At 41.0% G+C, this 26,592-nt stretch overlaps 1 protein-coding gene across 1 annotated transcript in view; it reads left to right on the forward strand.

Annotated features, from left to right (window-relative positions):
- Positions 1 to 26,592, forward strand: part of AFG2A (AFG2 AAA ATPase homolog A) — a 197,001-nt gene that overhangs the window by 34,309 nt on the left and 136,100 nt on the right. The window contains exons 11-13 of the mRNA XM_080344158.1: positions 816 to 1,025; positions 11,486 to 11,539; positions 11,968 to 12,047. Of these exons, the coding sequence (XP_080200284.1) occupies positions 816 to 1,025; positions 11,486 to 11,539; positions 11,968 to 12,047 (344 nt within the window). The remainder of the gene's footprint in view (positions 1 to 815; positions 1,026 to 11,485; positions 11,540 to 11,967; positions 12,048 to 26,592) is intronic.

Consider the following 26,592-nt stretch of genomic DNA (forward strand, 5'->3'; position numbering starts at 1 on the left):
GGAAAAGTCTCAGGCTTGTTGACAGCAACGTGGGGAGAGGTGGAGCAGGTTTTAGGTCAGTCTTCTGTTTTGGGTGGGATGTATTAGTTCTGTCCCAGTGTATGTCTGACAAGCCTGTCTTGTGGTTTCAGCAGAGCAAATTGAACTGCAGTTGGGTTTGAGTGTTGCTTTGTTGTGTGCAGTTCTTCTTTTCTGTAAATACTTGGCTGTTTGGAGGATTGCTTATTTTAAATTCCTAGTCAAATGCCTGGTGCCCAAGTCCCCTATGGGACTGATAGTGCTGCTGAGTGTAGGAACCTCCAAAGCTTCTAATGCTTGTTCCTGTTCAGCTTAGTGGGATTATACAGCTGGGATCAGAGCCTCACTCTGCAGCTGTAAATAAAACCAGGTATAGCTCATACAGTCCTTTACTGCAGGGAAGACACTGAAGTAATGTACAAATCCTGCATCAGCGTCACATTAAAAAACAAGAGATCAGAGTTGTGCATTTGCTAGTGATCACACAAAGTGTTGCTGTCTGTATGATCGTGATGTCATTTTATTGTTATTTTTCTATATTTTGGTACTTATCTTTGAAGTAGATAGAAAATATTTTACCTACATCCCCCAGTATAAAGCGAGTCTAATCTCCCTTACTCATGTGACTTTATTAGTAATTGTTTCTTGTTTAAAAGGCTTTTTGAAAAAGTGACTAATGAAAAACAACTTCATGAAATAACTAGTAGGTGCTCTACAGGCCATTTTTGTTGTGTTCTTTTTTTGTTTTAATAGTTTTGCTGTGTTGTCTGAATTCAGCAAAGTGGTGTGCTTTGCAGGTGTCTTGGTCAGACATAGGAGGACTAGAAGATGTCAAGCTGAAACTGAAGCAGGCGGTTGAATGGCCTCTCAAACATCCCGGCTCCTTCATCCGAATGGGGATTCAGCCTCCAAAAGGTGTGCTGCTCTACGGACCTCCTGGGTGCTCAAAAACAATGATAGCAAAGGCTTTGGCTCATGAAAGTGGCCTCAACTTCTTGGCAGTCAAGGTAGGCTGTTTAGTCTTATATTTCCTTAACTCCTACATTATTATTGATAGCTTACCAATTTCCAGTGCTAAAACCCAGTGCCTCTTAGTGTTCCTGATAGTTATATATGCTACAGCAAACACCTTGTAAATATTGAGGTTTGTGGGGTTTTTTGGTATGCTTTTAAAAAATGTGTTATTTAATTTATCAGAGCACAGAAATTATATATTGGATGGGTGGGTAAGCAATGTAGTGGCATCTTAATTAATGGCATAATTTAAAATATTTTTTAAAGTGGAAACCACGAAATTCTTAAAGCAGTATAAATGAAATACAACTCTGAATAGTTGATAGCTCTTTTTACTATAATAATTGCTTGCATGGAAATAATATCTCATGTCTTGCATTCCTTTTCATTCCTCTTCATTCCTCAGGAAAGCCACTTTCTGTATCTTACTGTTCATGTTTCATTACAGATCTTTCTTGCCCTATTTGCCTTTTTTTCAGGGGAAATCGTTCCACTTCATCAGTTTTTTAGAAAGTTTGCAAAATCAGTTATATCTGGAGTACTCTTGGATAAGTGGGATATTCTCTCAGCATTACGGAACACTTTAAGTATTGAAAAATTTTGGATTTCGTTGCCTATGAATCAGTGTAATTGATTAGCGTGGGTCGTATGGAAAACGCATGAATGGAAGTTATTTAATAATAAAACCGAGCTTCAACGCATAGGAAGGAAAAAAAAAGACAGCAGAGTGATTCCACATGGGGTATTCTCGCAGCTGTGTCAGAATGTTAATGAAGTGCAAGAAAAAACATTTGTTTAAGTATTTTAAAAGTATCTCCTTCTCAGCAGTAAGATCACGTCCTCTAGTCTGTTGACCATCTCTCTGCTCACAAAGCCGCCTGTGTTGTGAGTTTCTGCACAGCTTCCTCCTCTGCCGCTCCTTTCAGAGACACCGCGGCTCTGGATCCGTCCTGCCTGCGAGCAGAGCCTGTCCCGCTGACCCCAAGGCCAGCAGCCCGTCCTTGCTGGTGCTTCCCAGGGTTACAGACAGGCCTCTGGGTCACGGTCGCATCAATGAGAGCAGCCTCGGAAACCTCAGCCCTTAAGAAACACTGCCTTGTACTGCCTCTTCCATAAAGAAGTTCTTTGTACTCCAGAGTTGCTGGTAGCTTTTTCATCCTGTGCTGCTTAGAAGAGAACGTTCCTCTTTGTCTCTCCCAAAGCACTGATGCCTGAGAGCGTGAGGAAAAAAAAGGTAGCAATCTGGAAAAACAAAACAAAAAAACAACCAACCAAAAACCACAAAAAATCAAACAGAAACAAAAAACCCAGCTAAAAATAAATGTTGTCGCTATGCTGTATTCATCAGTCATAGCTACATAAGGCATTGTTACTAATGCACTTAATTGTGCAAATGGAAAAGGTGGCTTATGTGGAATAGGGGGTATCTGAAGCTGCACTGGTACAAAGTGCTTTTGTACAGGAATGCAGCATTTCTTCGTGGTGGAGTTTGATGGTGCAAACCCCTCTGTCACTGACAAGCTGCAGCAGAAGTGGCTGGCTCCAGGAAACTGCCTTTTATTCCCTGTTGGTTTAAATCCCTTGACCTGGAACTGGTCTAATATTCAAATGTCCAGATGTTTCAAGCAGCACATCTCTGGAGCATGTCCAGCCTTGGATATGTTGACTCCAGGAAGGGCGCATAGCCCACTTTCTCTGACTCTACATTTGCTTCCTGGACAGAAAAGGCAACATCCATCATGTGCTAAATGTGTTAAACATCATTGTCTGTGGCACTTCTTAAAGCACAACAGGCATGAATTAATTTCCAGTGCATGTGTTCCTGCAATAAATCCAAAGTAGATGAATATGAATTTTTTTTTAAGAAGGCTTTTTTTTTTTTTTCCTTATAGTCCTAGTGATTTTCCTGTTCTCTACATTATGACTCAAATGTCTCTCCTGGAACTGATATCAGGCTTTTTGAAATGGAAGCGTGTTTCTTGATAATTAACTTTTCAGACTTGCGTTTTCCTTCCAGTCTCTCCTGCCCCAAATCAGGTAATCTTGATGAAAAGTGTCTGCCGTACAGCCTGTAGGATATGTGTACTCTTTCAGGTTGATTCGGGTGGCTCAGGTTCTTGGGTCCTTCTCAAGAGGAGACACGGCTGCTGGATGCCGTCTGTCTCCTGTGTCTGAAACCGGAGAGGAAATTGAGTACGTTACATGCAGTGTTTACTTGGTCCAGCGATTTTCTGAAAGATGGACCTATTATGTCTGCACGCTACATTTAAGATACTTGGGCACAGCAAGTCCAGCTCTCTCAAGAAGTGCTGAATGTACTCTGCTTGTCTAAGTTGGCTGTCCTGCTCGGCTGCAACAGGTATCGCCCCAGCCTGGCCCCAGGAAGGCTTTGCACTGTTTGTCCAGATGTGTCTGTGCAACGTCTGTGCAGTTTGGACAGCTGGCTCTGTTAAATGAGGTACTTCAGCTGGGTTAAAATGTGATGTTTCCGTGTGTCTTGCGCATGGCTGGTTGTCATAATGCTGCGTGACGCATGGTCCAAATGGCGCAGCCTCCAGCCCACGTCTGACTTGTCTCTAATGAGGTTTGGAAGATGGGCAAATCTAGGTGTAATTTCTGGGCAGAGGAGCTGAAGAAAATAACACGATAACAGATATGTGACGTTGCATCCTGTTCTCTCCCGAGATCTATTGTGAAGTTTGAATGGTTAGTGTTCCAATGAATGTGGCCCTTTTGTAAACCTGCTCTTTGATATTTGGCCAAAACTTTTTATAGCTATATTTTCACCCAGATTGGTGACCTTTTGCTTTTCCAGAGAAAAGCAGTTAGTTGGTTTGTTTGTTTTACAAAGCAATCTTGCATGTAATTCCTAAGGGGAATTGTTTATTTTTATTCCTTCACTTGACTCTCCTTCTTTGTCTCTAATACAATGTGTCTGCTATATTTATTGGGGAGGATGCTGTCAACTACTTTGCAGGGGATGGCCCTTCCTGCTCCCTCCCACCACCTCTTTTTCTAAATCTCTTGTAGCATCAAAGCTTTTCAGGGTTTTAGCCCATGATGCTGCACACTAGAGGGGATGTAGGTTATTGATGGCATCTTCTTTCTACCTTCTACTTACTCAGCCGGCTAAAAACACAGCGACACTTTCTGCTGATCTCAGGAGGCTTTTGCTCAGGGTTATGTCAACAAGGGAGTTGTAGTTCTGTTTTCTGTCCAACTAACAGGTTATCTGAGTTTACAAAATAAATAACAAGAAAAATTATGTAGTTTCTATGTACTTATAATGGTTTTGGAAGCATCGCTTTAGTCTTGCTCCTTACTGCTTTTAGTATTTGTCTGTTCAAAACTAAGGCAAAAACTCACTCACTGATAGTGACAAAAACCACCTTAGATTTTCAGAAAATGTAGATCTGCAAAAGTTAAACCCCCTGGAATTCAGATGAGACACACTAATTGTTGTAAACATGATGAAACAATATTTAAAAACAAACAAACAAAACCAACAAACCCCAAACCCACTCGTGACGGTGTTTAAGGACGTTAACACTGAGCAAACGAATGGTACAGATGATGTGTACTATACTGCTCTGAAATATTATTTGCATTGGTTAAGAGCTCCAACTATGGTGAGGAAAAAAAGGTTAGAAAACGTTCTGGACACTTTATTTGCTGTTACTTAAGATCTTGGGCTGAAGGAATATTTTTTTTTCGGTTGGCAGTAATTACAAAAATATACACTGTTCTCAGAGCTCGGACTTCACCTCGGCTTGATTTAACTTCTTGTATCACCCTGTCGATGCTTTTGTACCTCTCCCCCTGCTTGACGTGCTTAAGCTTAGTTTGTCATCTGAGTCAATTACGTCAAAATATTTTCCAATTGAAGTTTCCTTTTCCCTTCAGCTCTTGACTGTGGCAGCTCAAACAGATTAATGAGGCTTGGAAAGGCCAGCTGCTTTTCTTTGTGAAGAACTGTCACTGAATTTTGGGGAGACAGTTTAGCCTTCTGATGGGGATTTCAGTGAGCAGAAGCATGAAATAAGAAAGCTGCATGACTCTGACTAGCTAAGTGAAATGTTTTAAATGAAAATGAAGCAGTATTGTGGTTTTATGAGAAACTCTGCAGATAAAACTTCCAAAAAGATCCATAGTAACACACTTACAGTAACTTATTAGTTAATTAGCAGATGGTGAAGCTAACTGTATTTGAAAATTTCTTGTTCAACATTTTTCGCAAGGGATAATAATTTGAGATACTTTAATGAACTCATTTAATCCCACAGCTATCTTCATGTTTTACTCATCCATTCTTACTGTAAGATTCCCAAAAGTGAGTCTGCAGGCAAACAGTGATTCAAAGATCATCCCGTCTCTGTTTCCTTGTCCTTTCTCAATAACTTTGCAAGATTAATTTTTATTAGCGCTTATTTCTCCTCTCTCTCTTCAAGTTACCAAGGGTTTCTCAGCAGTCAGGATACGGCAAAGTAGTGATTGTGGAATGGGGTGTTGCTGGAGGGGTGAAGTGTCAGCAGCCAAATACAGTTTGCAGTGCAGATGGCTGATTTTGTGTGGTTTTGCTGTGTGATTGTTGATCCCACGTCGATAGTGCCCTGGCGATGCCAAGCCTGGTCCCAGGCAGGGCAGTGGGTGGCAGCATTTTAACCGGTGGCTGAACGTGGTAGTGAACAGGAATGGGTGCTGAAAATCCAGGATAAATGGCAATGACTTGCAAAGGGATTTCTCTGTGGACACGGCTGGTGAGCGAGACTGGTTACTTTTAGATCGGTTTCAACTCTGCTGCGATAGAGTTTTGCCTCCGACTTGATAGTGCTGTGCCCGTGCTGCCACAGCACCTCGTAAGCATGCAGAATTCTGGTGGGTTTGGGTGCAGCTGAAGGGCCTCTCTGGAGGCACTGTTGCATGCAGTGAATTTAATTCAATGTTTCTGGTCAGTTCACATGCTACGCTACAAATTCTGGCTTCTGCCTTGTGTAAAGAAGTCTGAAAAGGTTGTCATTAAAGTTTGCTCGTCAAGGCAAATGGCAAACAAGTGAATTCTGAGGCGTGCCAATAAAGAAAAAACGTATATTATATTTGCCTTTGCAGTTTCATTTTGCTGCTTTTAGCAACTTCACTGCAAGGATTGACGGTGGCAATATTTTGTCACCTTACTCCCTTGGATACTTTGGAGCCCACAAGCACCTGTTGTAATATTTAGAACATCAGACAGGTGTTAACAAGTCTTTAAGGTCTTCTGGAATGCAGAGCGGAGGGAGAAGAAGTGATTAAAATGGTGCATAGAGCTCAGCCTGGGGTTTACATCAGCAGAGAAGCTGGGAATGATGCAGATTAAACTATTAAACAGTGTTGAAGGAGAGGAAGTAGGCTTTATTCTTAATAAGCAAGTATAATGCATTTTCTAAGCAAGTATTTCTTTGTGTAGTGTAACCAATTACAAAATCACGCATGTACAACCTTTGCATCAGGAATAGCCTTACTGTTAAAATAAGGGAACTCTCACTGTTTATCTTATTAGCTCTATTTCCTACAGCTGGCCTGGTTCGTATGTTGCGTTGGTTTGATCATGGTGGAATGGGATGGTGTTTTGCCGTTGAGATTACAGTATCAAAAGGCTAAGTAACTAATATCAGAGAGTGGCTTGGGTTGGAAGGGACCTTGAAAGGTGATCTGTCCAGGCCCCCTGCAGTGAGCAGGAACATCTTCAACTGGATCAGGTTGCTCAGAGCCCTCTCCAGCCTGGCCTGGGATGTCTCCAGGGATGGGGCATTCTGAGTCTCTTCCGAATCAGTTAATGCTGTGACAGTAGATCATCTCACATGCATTGTCGTAGAACTGGAAATAAATTTAAAAAAAAGAAAAAGGAAGCCAAAATTGTAGTTTTAAGTCCGTGAAAGAGGTGTTGGTTGGGATGGGATCAGGCTTGGCTCCGAGCTGGCTGTGTACTGTCCTTGTGCAGTCGGATGAGAAATTAGCGCAGCAGAGTGAGGTGGATTGCGTCCATGAGGTAGATGCCCGTCTGGCCAAATCAGTTTGAGCGAATGCCTGATTCAAATGCAGATGTCTGAGTGTGGGCAATGAACATTGCCTTAGGTACACATTTTGAACAGCTGAAAAGTAATTTGGGCACCCCCTGTCTTTTTTCCTTTTTAGAGATTCAAAGTGCAGAGCTCGGTTTCTAGAATCTTAATTTTAAATTAGATATTAATTATGACTGATATTTTAATGTCTTATTTCTACCTTGAACATGGCAAAGAAGGAATTGTGCACTAGATATATAGAAAGAGTAATCTGTAGGATGTCATGTAAATTCTCTAAATAATTTGATTAAAAAAAAAAAAAAAAGGAATGAATCGTACCCTATGGTTAACATAGTTTAGTGCATCTGTGTCAGAGAGACCAGAACTTGCATATGAGGTTATGGCAGGATTTTGAAGAGAGTAGACAGAGCTGTATGCTGGAGAAATCTGGAGCCATATCCGTTTGGCTCAACGAGCATAAATGCATAACTTACCTGATTGTCAAAACAGTAAATATATATATATAGAGAGAGAGAGAGAGGGAAGTCACTGACTAACTTTCCTATTAGTTGAAAGTTGCTTGCCCAGTATTTTCAGGCAGAAAAAATCCACAAGTGGTTTTAAGCACTGCTTAGGAAAATTACTGATACTCTTTAACTTCAGGGGTACCAGATGTTTCTCTTGCAGTTTAAAAACACTTTGAGAACTTCTGTCATAACCATGTGTACATAAGCTTATCTCATGTTGCAGCCTGTATACAGGAATTTTATCTTTTGTGCAGTTAATCTTTAAAGAGCTTATTTGGATAATGTTTTAAATCTAAGGAATTTTCGTGTCACTTTTTTATGTTTTTTAAAAAAATCAACGTAAGAGAAAAATCCACGCCCAATCCAGACCATAAACAATTGGAAGGTTTCATGATACATGGGGAATGTATCATGTAAACAAGAATGGGATAGTCTTTAACCAGAGCATACCTGGAAACTATCTCTGCTTTGAGACTGAATAAATACAACTCCTCAGTATACAATGGACCTGAATTGGCAGATTTTATACTCTTAGTCTGGATTGTAGCTCACAAATGGTAAGCTTATATGCAAGGCTGAGCTACAACTACTTCTGGCAACTTCCTCCTCCAAATGTTTTGCTGGTTTTGGAGTCACTGTGCAAACGACCAGAAGGAACAGGTTGTATTTCTTCATGTCCCTTCATATGGAAGATTGCTTGTTGCAGAAGAGAACAGAGCGATGCATCATTAACCGGAACCATTTGTTACCAGCACCTCGTGGTCAGTATATCAACAGTTGTGAACAGCTTTAAAAGGAATCATTGTGCTCACCTCTGGGCCAAAACTGAGGTTTCAAAAAATGTCCACTCACTGACTAAGTGGGGTCCACGTAATTTGATTTTTAAAGCATTAGAAAAGCATTGAAAACATAATAAAAAAGAACCTCACACCTCCTGGTATTTCTTGAGTGGCCTCCAACTTAAAAGCAAACTTCTTGGAAAGAGAAGGTGAGATTTGTGGAAAATTGGAAACCGTGTCACCTGTCAGCAGGTGGTGGCCTGTAGACTGCTGGTGATTCAGATGTGCTTTTCAAAAGAGCTGCCACCAGTGTCAGCCGAAGGACAGCCCGTGTCCAGACAGGGTAAGGCAGGGTTCAGCGCAGACCAGAGCCAACTCAATGCAGTTTCTACATCCAGCTTCTTTGAACATTTCTAGTTTTTGTGTTGTGGTTTTAAGTGTTTGCATGTGATGAAATGTATACTAATTCCTCCTGTTCTGTGTGATCCTTCTCTTACTTTGGAGTCTTTTCCTATACTGCCATATATAATAAGAGTTACAAGCTGCTTGCAGTAAAAGCTGTGGTTCTGAATGGCAGTTTTGGTATTGCTCATGAGTGGTGAACTAGGAGAGCTTCAAATCAACTTCCATCAAAGTTCTTCATGAAGAAGCACAGGTCATTAATTCATAGCAGTCCTTCACCTGGGGTTGCTACTTAATGACGGGAAAAATGGAGGAAAAACTTCATGTCAAAGCTTACAGCAAAACCATGAATTCAAAATAATTCTCTTTGGAAACATTTTAAACAGTATTTATTGCTTTGATGTTGCCTTGATCATATTTTAATGCTTAATTAAAAATAAATCTCCAAGCATCTGAAATTACATTGTACCTTAAAGCTCAAAGGCAGTAGTTTGGGGTTTAAGTATTTTTTTGCTCAGACAAAAGAAAACAACATGTCAGGCTATTTGATGTAGTGTCGTTCTAGAGGAGTTGGCACTGATGTGTGTGATGTTGGCTTCCATGAGAATGCTGATGTGAACAAAGATTACTTGTGAGAAGAAAGGCATGAAAAAGGAGGTCCACAGGCTCCGAGAAGACATTAGTGAAAGAAATCTATAATTGTGGGTAGAATCTGCAGACGTTTCTCAGTGTATCAACTCAGTTTAAGAAAAAGCTAGACAGAAAGTAGACAGTGCTCGTTCCTTAAGGGTTTGTTAGGCCCATGCTATCAGATTCCTCATCTGCGCTGAATGTGATGAATGGCAAGGGCCCGGAGCAGCTGGATCGTGTCTTTGAGCCACAGGCCTGTTCTGCACAGCCTGCTGCATGCTCCTCACCTTCAGTGGCCACAGTGAATAGTAGGAAAAGGCTTTGTATTGCTCTCACCTTGTTTTTTCCTTCTCTCTTTCCTGTGTTCTTCTTCAGTTATGTGTCTGGGTAATTCTGTTTCCGCCCAGGTACCCAACAGACTCCAATATTGAAGTTGTTGAAAGCCCGCAGGCGATGTTTTAACTTTAGCTACGGCAGCAGTTGTTTTAAGGGGGGGATGTTGATGAAAGGAAGCAATGCTAATTGTATCATTTCCTGCCAGCAAGGCACATGGTACTCTTCTTCCAGCCCTCACGCAGCTGGTTTTACCTGTGTAGTACAACAGGTCTGGCCACTGGACTGTCTCACCTGGTTCTTTTTGTAATGGACAACTCTTTGAAAATAAATAAATAAACAAAAATAGTGGCATGGCCTGGATGCTTTGCTGATATCACATACCTTATGCTTCCCTTTTTAGAGTATACATTCTTCCCCATACGTATGCACAGGATTTTTCCAGCGGTGCCAGTGTCAAGATCAAGTCAGTGCTTTAACTGTTGTTGCAAGAGTGAAAATTAGTGTGGAGAGAGGAGACTGCAAAAACCAATGTGGTTTCTTTCTAGAGTAATGAATCAGTGTTCTACCCATCTGGGTACGAAGTCCAGACGGTCCTGTTCAAAGAGCAGCTGTCGCGGAAGCGCTGTCATTGCTAATGTAGAAATGTGTGTCTGCCACACATTGTTATTTCTTGCATACCCAGGGTTTAAAGCTGCCCTGCTGCCCTGAGCTGAGCATTACCTGAAGGTATTCGCAGCTGTGGAGCAGAGGAAGGTTGTTCACTTTTCTGACTGTGAAGAAGGATGTAGTTTCTGCTGGTGAAATTATGAGGACACCTGCTCCCTGGAAAACAGATTTAAACCACTGACTATTTTAATTCAGGGCAGGGGATAATAATTGTTGGTCGTGGCTGCAGGTCAGTGTTGATGCAAACCAGGCTGAAGTCAATGAGTCGTTACCAGTCCCAGGAGGATCTTAGTCCCATTAGGAAGGATTATTTAAGCGGCCTATCCTGCAGGATATAGCAGAACTGAAAATGCTTTGAGAATTCTCCATTGTTTTACTTTTTATAGTTGTAAGTACTTGTTTGAGACTCGACGGTTGACCCCATGGTCCCCGGGCTGTTCCTGGTGGACAGGGCTGTGAGTATAACCAGCCCCGCAGCAGCTGGCACTGGTGATGCTGCTTGGCAGAGAGGAGAAGGAATGTGAATGAGCTCAGACACTGAGCAGCTTTCTCGCTGGGCATGGGGTGCCTCATGGATGGGTTTCAGGTGTGCTGCTGTGGCAGCTGCTGCTTTCTGGATCTGCAAGCCGTCAAATTCAAAGAAGTGCTGTTAAGCATTGGTTTAAGTCACTGTTTTGGTGCTGGGCTACACAGGATGCATGTTGAGTGCAAGGACATGCTTTTGGATTGATTTGCAGCCCCCTTGTTGCTGTAGTTGAGCCAATAGATTTTAAGAACCCCAAAGTGTTTATTTTTTTGGTGAATTCTGTTTCTCATGGGAGTACCAGGGAAGTATTATGGTAAGAGGACTAACCTACATGCATGGTTACATGCATGCAGAGTGCTATAACAAATGGAGAAGAACTTGATACAGATAGACGGTAAGTCTAAAAATACACAAATAAGACTTGCAAGTGACAAATTATAAAAATTCACTGTAAAAGAGCATCAGTAATGTATCACAGCCAAGTTGTCTCAGTCATTTCATACGCAAATCTGATATGCTTTTAAAACTTCTTTTTTTTTAATTTTGCAGGGACCTGAGCTGATGAATAAATATGTTGGTGAGTCTGAACGAGCAGTGAGAGAGGTGAGAAAGGGCAAACCATACATAATGTTATATGTTAAGCTTTCTTGGCATTCACATTCTTCTCTGCTTACAAGGTTACCTTTAAACTTTCAAAAAAAACCTTCTTCTGGTTTAAGTTTAAAAAAGAAAAGAAAAAAAGCAGAATGGATATTTTGTGTTGTTTCATTTTTTTCCTGCACCAGCCTAGTAATGCATGTCAGATTTGGGATGCAGTAGCAGCTTTCAGTATAAGCCTGTATTATGCAGTGTGGTGAATACCTTCTAAAAGATGTGGGGTTTTTATTATTATTATTAAAAAAAAAAAGAAGGCCACAAGGCTTATTTCTGGTCTGTGACACTCTGTATTTTTTGAGTTGTGCAGGGGGTGATGGCATTCTGTAAAACTTTTCCATTCTTTAAAATTGAGTGTTTCATTGCTGTTTTTCTAGATCTTTCGGAAAGCCAGAGCAGTGGCTCCTTCAATCCTTTTCTTTGATGAAATAGATGCCTTGGCAGTTGAAAGGGGAAAGTAAGTAATCCTGTCACAAAAATCACAGATGTTATTTTCTGATAAATTACTCTTACTTTGTGCAATTACAAGTATATTACCTTTCTATAATTATTTTATTAAATATATTTACATGCAGAAGCGTTGAATTTGTGACTTCTACCTAAGCATTCTCAACGTGGCACCAACAGGAAGGCTGATGGAGTTCCTCCTTTCTCATGTCATTAATAGGAAGGATTCTGCTGATTCTCGTGCCCTTTGGATCTTTTCTGTGGTTTTAGCTTGCATTTATTTCCAGTAACTGACTCCTTTATTTTCCCAGAGTTGTTGCACTGGCCTAGAATAGTGTCTTCATCAGGTGAATAATATGATCATATGCTATGTAATATTGGATTTTCCAAGGAGACTACTCATATGCTTATATTTACCATTTATGCCTAAATGCTTACCATTTATGCCTAAATGCTTACATTTAAGCATTTCACCAGACAGGGGAAAAGCTTCATGAAAAGACTGGGAAGCACTTATATCCTTTCATGTGTGACATTAATAAGGTATTATTGTGCAAGCAGCTAACGATGTTTTTTATTATCCTGCTTTGTGATGGTTATGAGAGACATTTATCTCTTGTCTGAAGGAGGATTATAACAGGTTTTAGTTCCTACTACAGCTTTTAAAATTTGACAGGGTGTGTAAGTGGTCTTTCTTGGGGGATACCTTCTTATGAAATACTAATACTTGTGAGCAAGTACTTTTTTCTGCTTTGTTTTGTGTGAAAAACTGTCAAATATGTGCATGTAGAAAGTAGTTGTCCATTTTAAAGGTATATAACAACTTCATCATTTTTCTGGAAAGGAAGTTACCTTGGCATCCCTACAGATTCCTTTGTATGGCAAAAGGGCCATTTGTATCTCCAGGAGAGGATAAAAGGTGTCATTCTGACATTTCAGCAACGCAAATGGTTTCTGTAACAGGAGGTGGCATCACGTGCAGCACAGAGCTGCCCTGTGAAGCTGCTAAGAAATGAACACATTTTTCTGTAGAAAATGCAAAATCTGATAGATATTTTCATCAGCATCCTTCTCATATGCAATGTATGCAACGGTGAAATTTGTAAACTTCCTAGAAATGCTAAACACCCTGAAACACCTGTCTGCTTATTGCAGTACAGAAGTTGCAAAAATGTGTGCTGGAATCAAGCCAATAGGAAAAAAAATTGCAATTCTTAATGCGTTTAGCTTTCAAAAACGCTGCTTTATCAAGATAAAACCTTTTGGAAGAATAAGGCATAGTGCATTTTAATCCACCTCCTCACACGGTGCTCTAGAGGTGTTGAGTTTATTTGTTTTATTCTGCTAGAGAGTAAACAACCCAATTTTACCTTACCTGGAACTGTCTGTGGAGGGTAGGAGGCCTGGCACAGCTTGCTGAAGAATGTGTTATGACCTGCTGCAGTCATGTTGTGCTGGAGACATCTGGTTTTGGAGCTTTAAAAAGAACAGGGTGGGACACACAAATATTTCATTGTCAAATCTGAACCAGATGGGAGGTAAATTATGTAGCAGAGTTCTCATAAAATTCATCTGAAATTAAATGGTGTAGGAAACCAGACAAGGCACTTATTAGAAACGGCCTTTTTTTACAGGCTGACTTTGCACAGTAGGAATTTGCAAATGCATTAGAGATGCTAACGATTTGTGGCCTCTGGAGATCCATTTCCTGCACTGTTACTAACCATACTGGTTTTCAAGGAAACACCTGTTTATGTTGTCTCCCCATTCCTCCTGTTGGTTGCATTGGTTTTCTCTGCCTTGGCAGTGAGAAACACTTTGTGATACAGCTTTGTAAAAGTTTGTCCCCTCGGTTTAAATCCTTGCAAGGATCCTGTGGGTTTTGTGCAGAATGCACTTGTATCCCAGATCTCCTGGGTAGGTAACATCTCCTGATCCTTACAGGACGTGTCCAGAGACACAGAGAAGCCTGAACTGTTAAGTTGTGAGAGCAGTTTTATGCACAGTTCATCTGAACTGAAAATGCAGATGTGAAATAACATTGAATAACTGCTTAAGGCTTTTGCTTTTCAAAGCACTTTGTTGAGTATTAACCCATTATTACTTGTTTAGATTTGACTAGAGCATGTGGGTTTAAACACAAGTTTTGCTCCCAACCCTCTGTAGACATCACTAAACAACCCTTTCTTATCAGCAGCCACATACAAATTAATAGACTTGGTAATTAATTATAATACAGATAGATGAAGAAAGCGAAGAAATTTTCTTATTTGCACCATCCAATATAATGTCTCCTTTGCATTGTGTTGTGGATTTTCTATCACTGCACAAGCCCTTACTCCATAGCAAACACTGTAGCTACATTCAGATATGCCAGTGTTTTATTTATTATACATTCCCAAGCCATAACTCCATAATTTTAATACATCTAACACTATCAAATGTAATTGTCTTGTGTAGCAGGTTTTTTTTTTTTAATAAAAGGTATTTGTGTTCATGTATTAGTTACAAGAAATAATACTTTGAAGTCAGCAAAATTTATATAAATTGACATTGTTCAGTGTCGAAATGTATTATTTCTGAAAATATTATTTCTCATCCAGCCTGCTTAGAACTTTCATATGTTTTATATAGATGAACTAAGATCCTGGGTTGCCTTTTTTCTTGGGTTGTTCCCCTGCTATTTTGCATGTAGACAATAAAGTAATACATTTTAATCAAAAGGCAAAATTGGGCTGGATACACACCAGCCTGGGACAGAATTTACAAAAATGTAATCCTGTACTTCTGTAGAAAAATAGTTCAGTGTAAGGAGCAGTTGCTCAGCAGAGAAGCCGAGTATCCTTGAAGCAAAGAGATGAAAGGGTGATTCTGAATGGACCTGGCTTTCCAGTGTGGCAGTGAAGATAATTTGAGCTCTATTGATTTCTGCATTTTGTTCTGTTGCACTGTGCTTCTTCTAGCACTCTCAGAAGATTTTTTTCCCCTCTCGGTCTGGTTTATGTTGAGATGTTAGAGGAATCTTAGAGAGAATCAAAAATAAAAGACTAGGGACTGAATGGACTGACTATAAAGCAAAAGGGAGGCATTCACAACTGGTTCTAAAGACCAGATGATAAACCTATAGAAGAAACACTGGGAGAAAGTAGAGGTGTCACGGTGAATTTTGAGTAAGAAAAAATGATTGAGATAGGGAAAACTTCTGTAAATCAGAAAGGCTTTTGGTAGAGCATTCTCCTTCACTGTGAATTAGTCACATGGGAGGAGCTCTGGCAACTTACCACTTGACATCTTTCAAACAGAACTGATGTTTCATGGATTAACATGCAGCGAGGAGCAGTCGCGCACCAGGAGAGGTGAACTGTGTGATGCACAAAACCTTTTGCACTGCTCTGTGGTTCTAATTAGCATTTTCTTCCACAAGTGGGTTATGACTTTATTTCCCCCTCCTTGCTTTTGGAAGTTGACATTGTGACTCTTTGTAGGAGAGACTGTGCTGAAGTGAGACCCACAGGACTGGTACCAAGTACAGCAGCACATGATGAAAAGCGTTTGCCTGGAAGTAATCCCTTCCCTGGTCAAAGCTTGAGATGCTTTACAAATTGCACAGCTGCAAAGAGTTATGGGTATTTGTCATCCCTTGGTATCCTGATGATGTAAAACCTAATTCTTCTGGCTGTTAGAGGTTGCCAAGAGGGAAATGGCTCGGTAATTAGACTTGAAAGTGATGAATGAACGTGGCTCTGTGTAAATGCAGCAGACAGGCTGTTTGCTGAACTTAAGAAATCTCTGTGCTTTGGAAATGGGATGTTGTTTATATAAGTAGGATTTTTAGGATTTTTGGGCAAGAGACTTATTTGTTCCTTTTCTTATTTTTAAGAAGCAAAGCATTTTCCCCTTCAACTGCAAATCTTTGTAATGTAAGATGGGAAATGTTGTAGACTGATGTGAAAGACACTGATAAATTCCATTTTCAAGGCGGGGGGGGCGGGGAGAAAGACAAGGGACAAAAATCGGTACCTTGCATTTGACTTGTGAAGGTCAAATTAAGTTGGCAGATGAATAATGCTACCTATTGGAGTGAGGGTAGGAGTGACAAAGTGAAGGGACTTTGGTGCCAGCTGCCTCACACTACAATGTGATGGTGCTTTTCCAGGAGGTTTGTTATCCTGTAGACTGGGAGTGGAGGATAGGTACATTCCTAAGCCACAGTTAAAATGCTCATAATGTCTGAAATGTACTGTTTTCCCTTTAAAGTATTTGCAGTCTTAGTTTTTGAGGTGCTCAGGCTGCTAAATGAAGCTGTGAAAAACAGCAGCTTCTCTTCTGCAGTGTTTGCCATTTTTGCTTTCAACAGGCACTGTGATAAAGCTGCTGGTTTTAAACCAGACTCTCTGTCTTTCTGGAATATTTTAGCACATATTTACACTGTACACTTGAACACAGTGTCACATTTTTGCGTCTGTGCAAACGCCCTTGTGTAATCGGCAGCTTCTGTCAGGAAGGAGGTCAGCCTGGTGTGTCCCATGAAACCTACAGGCCAGGACAGAGCAAAGTGGCATTAGGTAGGACAGAGGTTCTCAGTGGAAAACTACCTTGCACATGATAAATCACTAGTGGTAGGGCTGAAGGAGGTAGTCACCCTAATGTTACTGATGCAAAGGCAAAAGAGAGTGAAAAAAGAACACATGGAAGAAATGGAGTTTTCTGCGTTGTACTTGTTTTGTTCTAGCAGCTGTCTCAGTGAGGCAAGGAGCTTGGCTCTTCTGGCTTGTGTTGGCACCGGTTGTCTCTGAATTGGGGAACATCAGCTGATTCCCTGCAGTATCTGAGCTGTTCTTGTGTGCGATGGAGCACTGAGAAATTAAAAACTTTTGTGATTGCTGTCTGAGTTCTTTAAGGTTTTGAAATTTGGTATCCAAATAGAAATATTCTCTGGGGAAAAACAAAAAAGAGCTGCATGTCCAGTGCCAGCTTTCTATTTTAGACTAGCAAGGAGTGGTGAAGAAATAGTTTTGAAACAATTTAGTTGGACAATAAAGCTTGTGATTTGCTTTGGAATAGCAATTTTAACAAATAGCATTACTCGTAGGTTGTGTGTATATAAGATAAATGTCTGCAATCCCTTTAATTCTAAAACAAAGTCATTAACACTTCTTGTCTAGCAAGAATCCTTTATCACAATGTGTTTTAAATCTCCATTTCCTTTTTGTTTCAAAAAAATGAATTTGTAACTTTGCCATCCTGTGTTATAATTTGGATATTTGAAGTCGGTAGGCACTTATATTGGCATCAGTGGAAGCACAACGGGATCTGTAAACCCTTTTCTTGCAGTCATTTAAGTGCATGGCTGGATGTACAGGGTTGAGAGCGAGTGATCAAGTCAGTTAACATAGGCAGGGCGTTCTGTGGGGCTTGGCAGTGCTGTGGCAAAGCTGACCTGCAGCAAGATGCTTCAGCCAAAACATTAATTTGAGCTTCTCTCTGGGCATATATAGTGACCACTTCAGTTCCTGGTAGGGCATTGGCTATGAAAGAAGGTCAGCTCACCCACACTAAATGTAATTGTAACTAAAACTTATAAATGAATGTGCCCTTATGGCCAAGAAGGCCAATGGTACCTGGGAGGCATTAAGAAGAGTGTGACCAGCAGGTCGAGGGAGGTTCTCCTGCCCCTCTGCTCTGCCCTGGCAAGGCTGTGTCTGGAGTTCTGTGTCCACTTCTGGGCTCCCCAGTTTAAGAAGGACAGAGAACTGCTGGACGGAGTCCAGCGAAGGGATATGAAGATGATTAAGGACTTAAAGCACCTTTCTTATGAGGAGAGACTGAGAGAGCTAGGTCTGTTCAGCCTAGAGAAGAGAAGGCTGAGAGGGGATCTCATCTATGTTTATATATATCTCAAGAGTGTACGTCAAGAGGGTGTGACCAGACCCTTCAGTGGTGCCCAACGATAGGATGAGAGGCAACGGGCACAGACTGAAGCACAGGAGGTTCCATCTGAATACGAGGAGAAACTTCTTTCCTTTGAGGGTGCCAGAGCCCTGGAACAGGTTGCCCAGAGAGGTTGTGGAGTCTCTTTCCCTGGAGACATTCAAGACCCACCTGGCCACATTCCTGTGCAATCTAGTTTGGGTGAACCTGCTTTAGCAGGTGAGTTGGACTAGATGATCTCCAGAGGTCCCTTCCAACATCAACCATTCTGTGAAACTTATTCCAGATGAAGGCAAACCTCTTATATTTAAATATTGTTATAATTAAATGAAATCCAGTCTAGTTACTTCTATATCTGTAATATATCCAACTGAAACTGTACTTGCTTCCCTGGTAGACATGATTGACTACAGTTTTCAACTCGATTAACTTCTAGGAATGTGCAGAGGAGAAATGCTGAGGAAAACAGAAAGAAAGGAAATGGGAAATTTTCTGTGCATCAGGTGTGGGTTTGGATTTTTTTTTTTTTTTAAGGCAATGTCAGTGTTAACAGAATAGGAGAACTGATGTTAGCATCCTTCCTATTTCAGCTGGATGATGCCAGGGCCAGATGAAAGCAAGGTCTAACGTCCATCTTTCATGGACATACATCTGGAACTGGTTGCAGGCAGGTGGAAATGAACGATGGATCACCATCTAGGTACTTAAGGATTTGGAGATGTGCCTGGGGAAAGCATCTGGAAGAAAGCCCGTTGGTTCCAAACCCATCTCAAACTGGCTCCTTTCCTCCTTTTCTCTCCTTTCACTGTGTTTCCTTTTTTGGGCCTGCTTCACTAGCTTCTGGAAGCTGCAATAACAAAAAATTTGGGCAAATGGAGGAGTCTGGGTGTATGACTGTGCAGATCATTAGGATGTTTCTGCAGTGGTCTGTAGGCCGTTTGTTTCAGTCATCTGCTGAGATCTGAGCACTGTTCCCTGTTTTCATAAAGCTCATCCTCTCTTTTTAGGAAGCTTACTTAAAAGCTGGAGGCCACTCAATGGAGTTCTTTCATTTTTCTGTGCTTTTCTTAAAACCCAAATGGCATGAACCACACTTAGTTGGCGAATTGACAGTTGGCAAAACACCATTTTGGCCTGGAGGTGACCATAAAGCTAAATGCATTATAGAAGGGGAATCTCCAGAGGAAACCCGGGAAAGTCTGGAAAATTCAGATTCCCCTTCTATAATACTCTAATTTTGCTCTTGCAGGAACAGGGAAGATCTGAAACAATATAGTGGATAATAGCTGATACAGATGTGTGTAGAATACAAGAGCATCTTATTGTAGGGTGCTGATGGAGGGAAGGGTTGAGGATTATCTTCTTTAAGAAGACACAGGCAGGAAAATTCCCTGCTATGGGGAATGTTTCTTATCTTAGCACTGAAGAGTGTGGTATGGTGGTTTTTTTTTTTAATGAATGGCCAAAATATTTAATTGAAAACATGCAAGATTTGTATGCTGTGTATCTCTCCTAGACCTTTTAATTACATCCAAGCCTGTAGTATCTGTAGTGGTCTGAATTAATAATATGCACTGAAATCGTACCTCACATGTACCAGAAGTTAATTTGGCCCAGTGCTTTAATAATGATCACTGATGCATAGATGTGCTTGCTATGCCTTTTTGTTTTATGAAATACCTCTTTTGTTGTGAGTGTATGTACACAGAGGAATCAATTAGTAATTGTGGTTGACAGTTTTGCAGCTCAAAGCAGGAATCGTGCTTGTAAGCAGAAATAAGTATATGATGGAAAAAGGCGGTGTGGTTTTGAGAAGGAGAGGGAAAACTGCTGTAGGAAAAAATAGTGATATTGTGCTGCTTATCTAAGCATGCATGTCTCTGTAAACCTAGAATATTTAGTTAAGTTTGGGTTTTGAAGCCCCAGTCACATGCAAGAGAAACAAAGTTCCAAGTTAAGGTAAAGACCTGCTCTTTAGATATAAGAATATTATGACTGAATTAGTATTTCAGCAGGAGATTAGAAGAGCCTGCTTTTTCTAACTGGCATGGCAGTGTCCATTCTGCTGGACAAAATATCCCACTGATAATTTTTGAATGAAATTCAGTATCCGAGAAGATGCTGCAATTATTATTTTTCTGGTGATGCTATAGGCGTAGATTGTTTTTTTTTCTTCCCAAACGCTGTGCAAAACCTTGAACTGCCAATGCTATATTTCACCAGAGTTTGTGAGGGAAGGAAATAAAACAGTGTGAGAGTTAATTATGATCACGGCAGTTGGACTGAAAAGACAGACTTGGCAGGTGCTCCTTGCTGACAGGTTACCCCTGCAAAGCCCTGACCGAAATGTCAGACTCAATAAAAATCCTTCAGACTGTGTGAGCGAGGAGACTGTCGCGTGGGAGTGAGCTGGCGGGGGGCTTTGGTATTTCAGGAACCTTTTACCTTGGTAGTTTGTGCAGAAGTGGAGACTTCTGCCAGAAAGCTCTATTTCAACCCATATTAAATTTTTGATACCAACTCTTTTGTCATATCAATGGCTTTTACATTTGTTTTGATATGAAATTATTTCCAGATATTCTAGTAAAATAATTATTTGAGATGATATCATGTCCACAAGTATTTTTTAAAACCTGTAAATTTTGATTACGATTGCAATTCTTTTGTTAGGGGGGAAAAAAAATAATAAAGGCAGCTTTTATCTGTATGTAAATCTTGCCTGGTGTGACATTTTGGAAAAGAAGGTGGGCTGTTCTCCCTTCTCACAAAACCCACGTTATAGATTTCAGCTGTGTGGAGATTAATCCCTCTACAGTAATTTATCTTGGAGACTTGTCCCAGGTCTGCCTCTTCGACCTCGCGGATCTGCCTGCGGCAGGGTCATCTGTGCAGAAACGGGGCTTCTCAGAAGGGGGGCCCTCCCAGGCTTCCTTCTGGTTTTGTAGCTTCACAGTTGCTGTGCATTCGAGAGTGCTCAGAATGTTCTTGTGTGAATATTTCCTGCATTTTCTGTGTCTGCAGTTTAGCAGCATAACTCAATTAAGGTCCTGATTCTGAAGCGAAGGTGTTAGACAGGTTTCAGGACATTTATGTTAGGGTTGGGACGGCAAGTCACTGGTTCCTCTCTACAGGACAGTGACTGAGACTTGAATACATTTTCCAATGAAAATGACATCTGGTGCTCTGAAAAAAACATTAACTCCATTGGCTTTGGAAGTGTTCTAGGCTGCCAGAGGATGCAAACGTACATTTGCCCTAGCTCGCAGTGGTGTTGCTTACCAAATTTCATCATGAGGTGACACTGTAATGACTGCATTCTCAGACTGCTTTTAGTTGTCAAATACTGAAAAAATCTGTTAGATAAAGGAAGGTGGAGGGGAAGAAGGAAAGGAAGTTAAACAAGTAAAAATGTTCAAAACAAGAAGTCGGTTGCTGTCAAAAAAGTGCCTATCGCAAGAAGGGTAACAGATTTAAATCTGGTGATTTCATACATCTGGTTATGTCCAGAAACAGAATCTCTTTGGCTTGAAGAACTATATCAGCTGGTGAACTGTGTGTACTCCTTGATGCAGTCATAGCATGAGGCTGTAGTTGCTTCTATATCCTCAGAAATAAGTATGAGTGTGGCTTATGCTGTTCAAGTGGAAATGTCAGTGCCCACTAAGATGTGAATCCAGCTGGTTAGAACAGGCACTGGATAAGGCTGAAGGAGATAAGGAAGAGAAAATGTGCTATGGAGAGCCCTTGCCTGCTATACTGAACTTGGAGCTGGGGCTCATGGTCTCTCAGTTCTTTCAGATAAATCCAGAATTAATTCAGATTAATTGTGAGGCCTCGGTAGACCGTAGAATTAAAGTTTTTTTTCTGTCAAAATGTGTATTGGAAGTGCCTTTAGGCTAAAATAAAATACCAAGAACGAATTTTCCTTCCCATATTCACCATTTAATCCACAGATAGTCTTACCTGACAGTCTTTTGCCATTCAGGAATCTTCTCTGATGGTCAAGCAAAGTGCCTGTGCTGGAGCACGTGTGTGCTTGGTCTGAGACTTGTTGGGACACTTGCAGGATTAGCTGAAATATCACATAGGGGAGGATATCTGGCTCTAAGTAATGTAATAAACTAGTAAGCAAAGACATTTTTTGCCTTTAAAACTCCTTCATTGAGGATTTTAAAGAAAGAGGGGTTGGCAAGAAGATTACAATAACACATAGCCTACAGACTGATGTATTTCATTAGGGCAACACAAGAGATTAGTTGAAATTCTCAGGCCCTTACGGAGCAGCCAGACTCCTCTTTGCTCGCACTTTTTTAATGTTGAAGTTCAAGGTATTTCTGGTTAGGGCACGGCTCTCGCATCCGCAGGCCTGCGCACACATGGCCCCGTGTGGATTATGCGAGGGGCTTAATTCTGACTGCCTGGATTTGCAGGCAGCGCGTTGACAGGAAATTAGTTTATACCAGGACGTGCCTTTTGAGGACTGTTTCCATGCCCTTGTGATGATGACATCAACGTGTGGAGGTCAGGTAGGGGGGGTGATGGGGGCAGAGGCAGCCTCTTGGCTGGAAGTTGGCTTTGGCAACGCCTCCATGGGACTGGAGGGCTAATCATGATTTGTTTCCCTGGCTGCTGTTTGCGTCAAAAGTCCAGGCAGCCTTAGTGAACGTTGCCGTGTTAATTTGAAACCCTTGCTGGGAAATCATGGGAAAATGGAAAAATGCATACTTGCGTGTCACCCTTCAGATTAACAGCTTAGGCAGCACTAGGGCTTCTCAGAGCGTGTGGTGCAGCTCTGATGGAAACCTGTGGATTTTTATAGGGTATCCTGTTAAGCCAAAAGTTAATTTGCTGGAGACTCTGTGCTAAATAGGGTTCATCACATGACAGCTTAGTGAACGGTGTAAATAAAAGCACTGAAACTGAAAATTCCTGGTGTCACAGGTCCCAGACACCTCTTCATTTGATACTGCTTTTGTTACTGATAATTTTTGCCTGTGTGGTTGTAACACTTTTTAACTCCCCATTTAACAAATAATAAGAAAAGCCCTAAAAATTCACCCTTTCATTCTTTGAGGGCTATTATGCCATCAGTGATAGCTTAACTGCAGTTCTCTGATTATGCCCTAATGGTGTGAAAGTGTTTCCCCTGTAACCATGGGCGTTTTCTTTAGAATAAACTTGTCTTTAATTTTTTTATTTTTATTTTTTTTTTTTTAGTATGAAGCTTGTAAGAGAAATATTTATATTGGAGAAAGATGTAATATCCGTTCTACCCACCATATTTCTTCTTTGTTTCATTAAAAACGAGTTTGGCATCTCCTCCAAAGTCGTCTAACTTCAGATCATCTCATATTATGTTGACATTTTGGTCCCAGACTTACAATTGGTTTTTTCCTTTGCTTAGCGTTTTCTTGTGTGCAGTCCATTGGGTATAAAGTCAAGTAAATGTGAAACTTATGCAAGATGGGAGGCCTGAATTCCTACTGAGACCAGCTTATGTTACAAAGTTGATTTTAATTTCCTTTAAGTTCTGTGTCCTTTGAAAAGCATTTACTGTCTTTGTCCAACACCTCAAGAGTTTTATCATGTTCAGCTCTCTATAAGTCAATGGGACGGTGACCCATGGGTATGGTAGAAATGCTCTGGTATCCCTTGGGAGTTTGTAACGCGGCTGCAGCAAACCGAGAAGCTGACAACTAGCTAACCCAAGTCCCTTCTCTAATATTTCTTAACAACCTAAATATTCTGTTAGCCAACACTTATTATAGCTTCTCAAAGATATTTTCCAGACTAGGTCTGATAAGTTAACTGTTTTGCACTGGAAAATTACAGAACCAGTTGTAGAATAGGAAAGTTAGAGAAGTTGTGAGGAGGGAATCTGTACCACAGCAATGGGGTTGTTAGGGCTGCTTTGCCCCTGGGACATTTAGGAAGCACTTGGGTTGCAGGCGTGCTGGTGGTGGATGGCGGGGCTGCAGCAGTATGTATGTGTAATAACTGTGCAACTATACACCTGTATTCTCTATTGGACATAGTTGGACGGCTTAAATTTTAAAATCTAATATTTATTTTTGGAAACTAGTGTTCAGCTGGATAATTGTACAGTATTTGTGTGTGTAGGTGCCTGTATAAACACTTAAGTGTACTTTCAAAAAAGGAGTTTCAAAAAAACTTTCGATGTTTAAAAGATTATCCTAATCCTACATAGAGCTGGGGTGACAGAAGACAAAAAAATGTGTGTTGCAGGAAGAAACCTGGCCTCATTTTGGGTTTCAGACTGCTTTAGCATGAAGTTAGATAGATCTGGAGGAATCGGAGAGATTAATTTTTTTGAACTGAAAATACACCAAGTTGGGTGGGAGAATTGATCTGCTTGGGAGTCAAAAGGCTCTACAGAGGGATCTGGACCAGCTGGATCAATGGGCTGAGGCCAGTTGTATGAGGTTCAACAAGGCCAAGTGCCAGGTCCTGCACTTGGGTCACAACAACCCCAGGCAGTACTACAGGCTCGGGGAAGGGTGGCTGGAAAGTGCCTGGGGGAAAAGGACCTGGGGGTGTTGGTTGACAGCAGCTGAACATGAGCCAGCATGTGCCCAGGTGGCCAAAAAGCCCAACAGCATCCTGGCTTGTATCAGGAATAGTGTGGCCAGCAGGACTAGAGAAGTGATTGTGCCACTGTACTCAGCACTGGTGAGACCTCACCTGGAATCCTGAGTTCATTTTTGGGCCCCTCAATACAGGAAAGACATTGAGGTGCTGGAGGGAGTGCAGAGAAGGTGATGAAGCTGGTGAGGGACCTGGAGCACAAGTCTGATGAGGAGCAGCTGAGGGAACTGGGGCTGTTTAGCCTGGAGAATAGGAGGCTGAGGGGAGACCTGATCGCTGTCTACAACTACCTGAAAGGAGGGTGTAGCATGGAGGGGGTTGGTCTCTTCTCCCAAGTAACAAGTGATAGGAAAAGAAGAAATGGCCTCAAGTTGCGCCGGGGGAGGTTTAGATTGGATATTAGGGAAAAATTCTTCACGGAAAGTGTTGTCAGACATCGGAACAGGCTGCCCAGGGAAGTGGTGGAGTCACCATCCCTGGAGGGGGAGAATCTTAGGGATGTGGTTTAGAGGTGGACTTGGCAGTTGATCTTAAGGGTCTTTTCCAACATAAACGATTCCATGATTCTATGAGGAGTGCCCATTTTTTGGGTAGAGAAATGAAGTCCTCTCATGGAGAGGGGAATAGCCCTGGAAGTGCAGTCCCCTTAGTGAAGGAAGATGTGGGAGGGTGTGTGCCATCTGTAAAAGAAGGTTGTGTCAGAAACAGCAAGACTTTTGGCATTTGCCAAGTGCAGGGCTCCTGGTCTCTGAGGAAGATGAGTAAACCCCCCATTTTTGGTGCTGTTTGCCAGTCCCTTGGCCACTTTCCCCAGCCTGCTTCATCTTCCCTGCCCCTGCTCAGCAGAGGGTACGTTTTGGATAAGCCACTGCCTGCACCAGCCCTGCGCCCCATATTTATATAGAGCTGGATGCTACAAGGAACACATACATCATTTGTGTAGTGCGTCTGCACTACATATGTATATATGAGTATATACATGTAACTGTGACAGACCGAGCATCTCTTGTGTCTAGTAACCTTTCAAAAATAAAAAAGTATGATGTGTAGTCACCTATTTTTAATAGTATTTTCAGAAATAAAAACTGTATGTAGAATTAGAAGGACGTTTTAAAGAACACAACTATTCATGAGATTATTTATCACAACAGATCCTTTTGATCTCAGTTTAATTTATGCAATGTCTTTCTCTTCTGCATTCTTTGGTGGATGTGTGGATATGTGCACACACATACGCATATATGTCTCTACATATTTATGTGTCATAAATAATTGTCTAGGAAAAAGGTGATATGTTATTTGATTATTATTTTTAAAATATTACAAGCTTTAATGAAATTTCTGCAATGTTTTTTGTTGCATATAGTTAAACAGTATAAGCAATTTTTCTGTGAACTTCAAGGTTACTAGAGTGAATTCCAAACTGAAGAAATAAAAGCTCAGGATAGTTTATGCCCTGTCTGGTTTGGGTTTTTTTTTCACATATTGGTGGTTTCAAAACTGGCATTTTCCCTTTCTCAGTCTTGTTTTTTTCCCCTCGTATATGGAAAATCAGCCAAGCTAAAGGACTGACAATACTATTGTGAGGCACTTGGTCAACACTCGATTTATACTCATTTGATAGGGAGAACATAAAAATATAGAGCAACTCTTTAAAATACATAACTACCTAACTTTTTACACTGCGTAGGTTGATGTGAGCACTCACATGGATGCTGCTAAAAGCTAAAGTTTGACTTCTAAAGAAGCTGCATGAATTCATTTGTTAAGTCTTTATTCCAGACATTCACGTTGTATTAAAATCTTTACAACTTATATAGCAGAATAGTAAGTAAAACCAAACAAACAAGCCTGAGTTGCTTTACTGAATAGCAAGAAATCTTTTGAATTCTCCAGTTTGCATTTACTTGCTTCCTATGACTGATATTCTTTTACCTCAGGGACTGAAGGTGAAAATAGAAATCAGAAAGAATTAACATAAAAAGAAAAAAGATGGATCCCTATGAATTTGAAAGGAC

The sequence above is a fragment of the Nesoenas mayeri genome (genome assembly GCF_963082525.1).
Source record: "Nesoenas mayeri genome assembly, chromosome: 4".
In the NCBI taxonomy this organism is placed as follows: Eukaryota; Metazoa; Chordata; class Aves; order Columbiformes; family Columbidae; genus Nesoenas; species Nesoenas mayeri.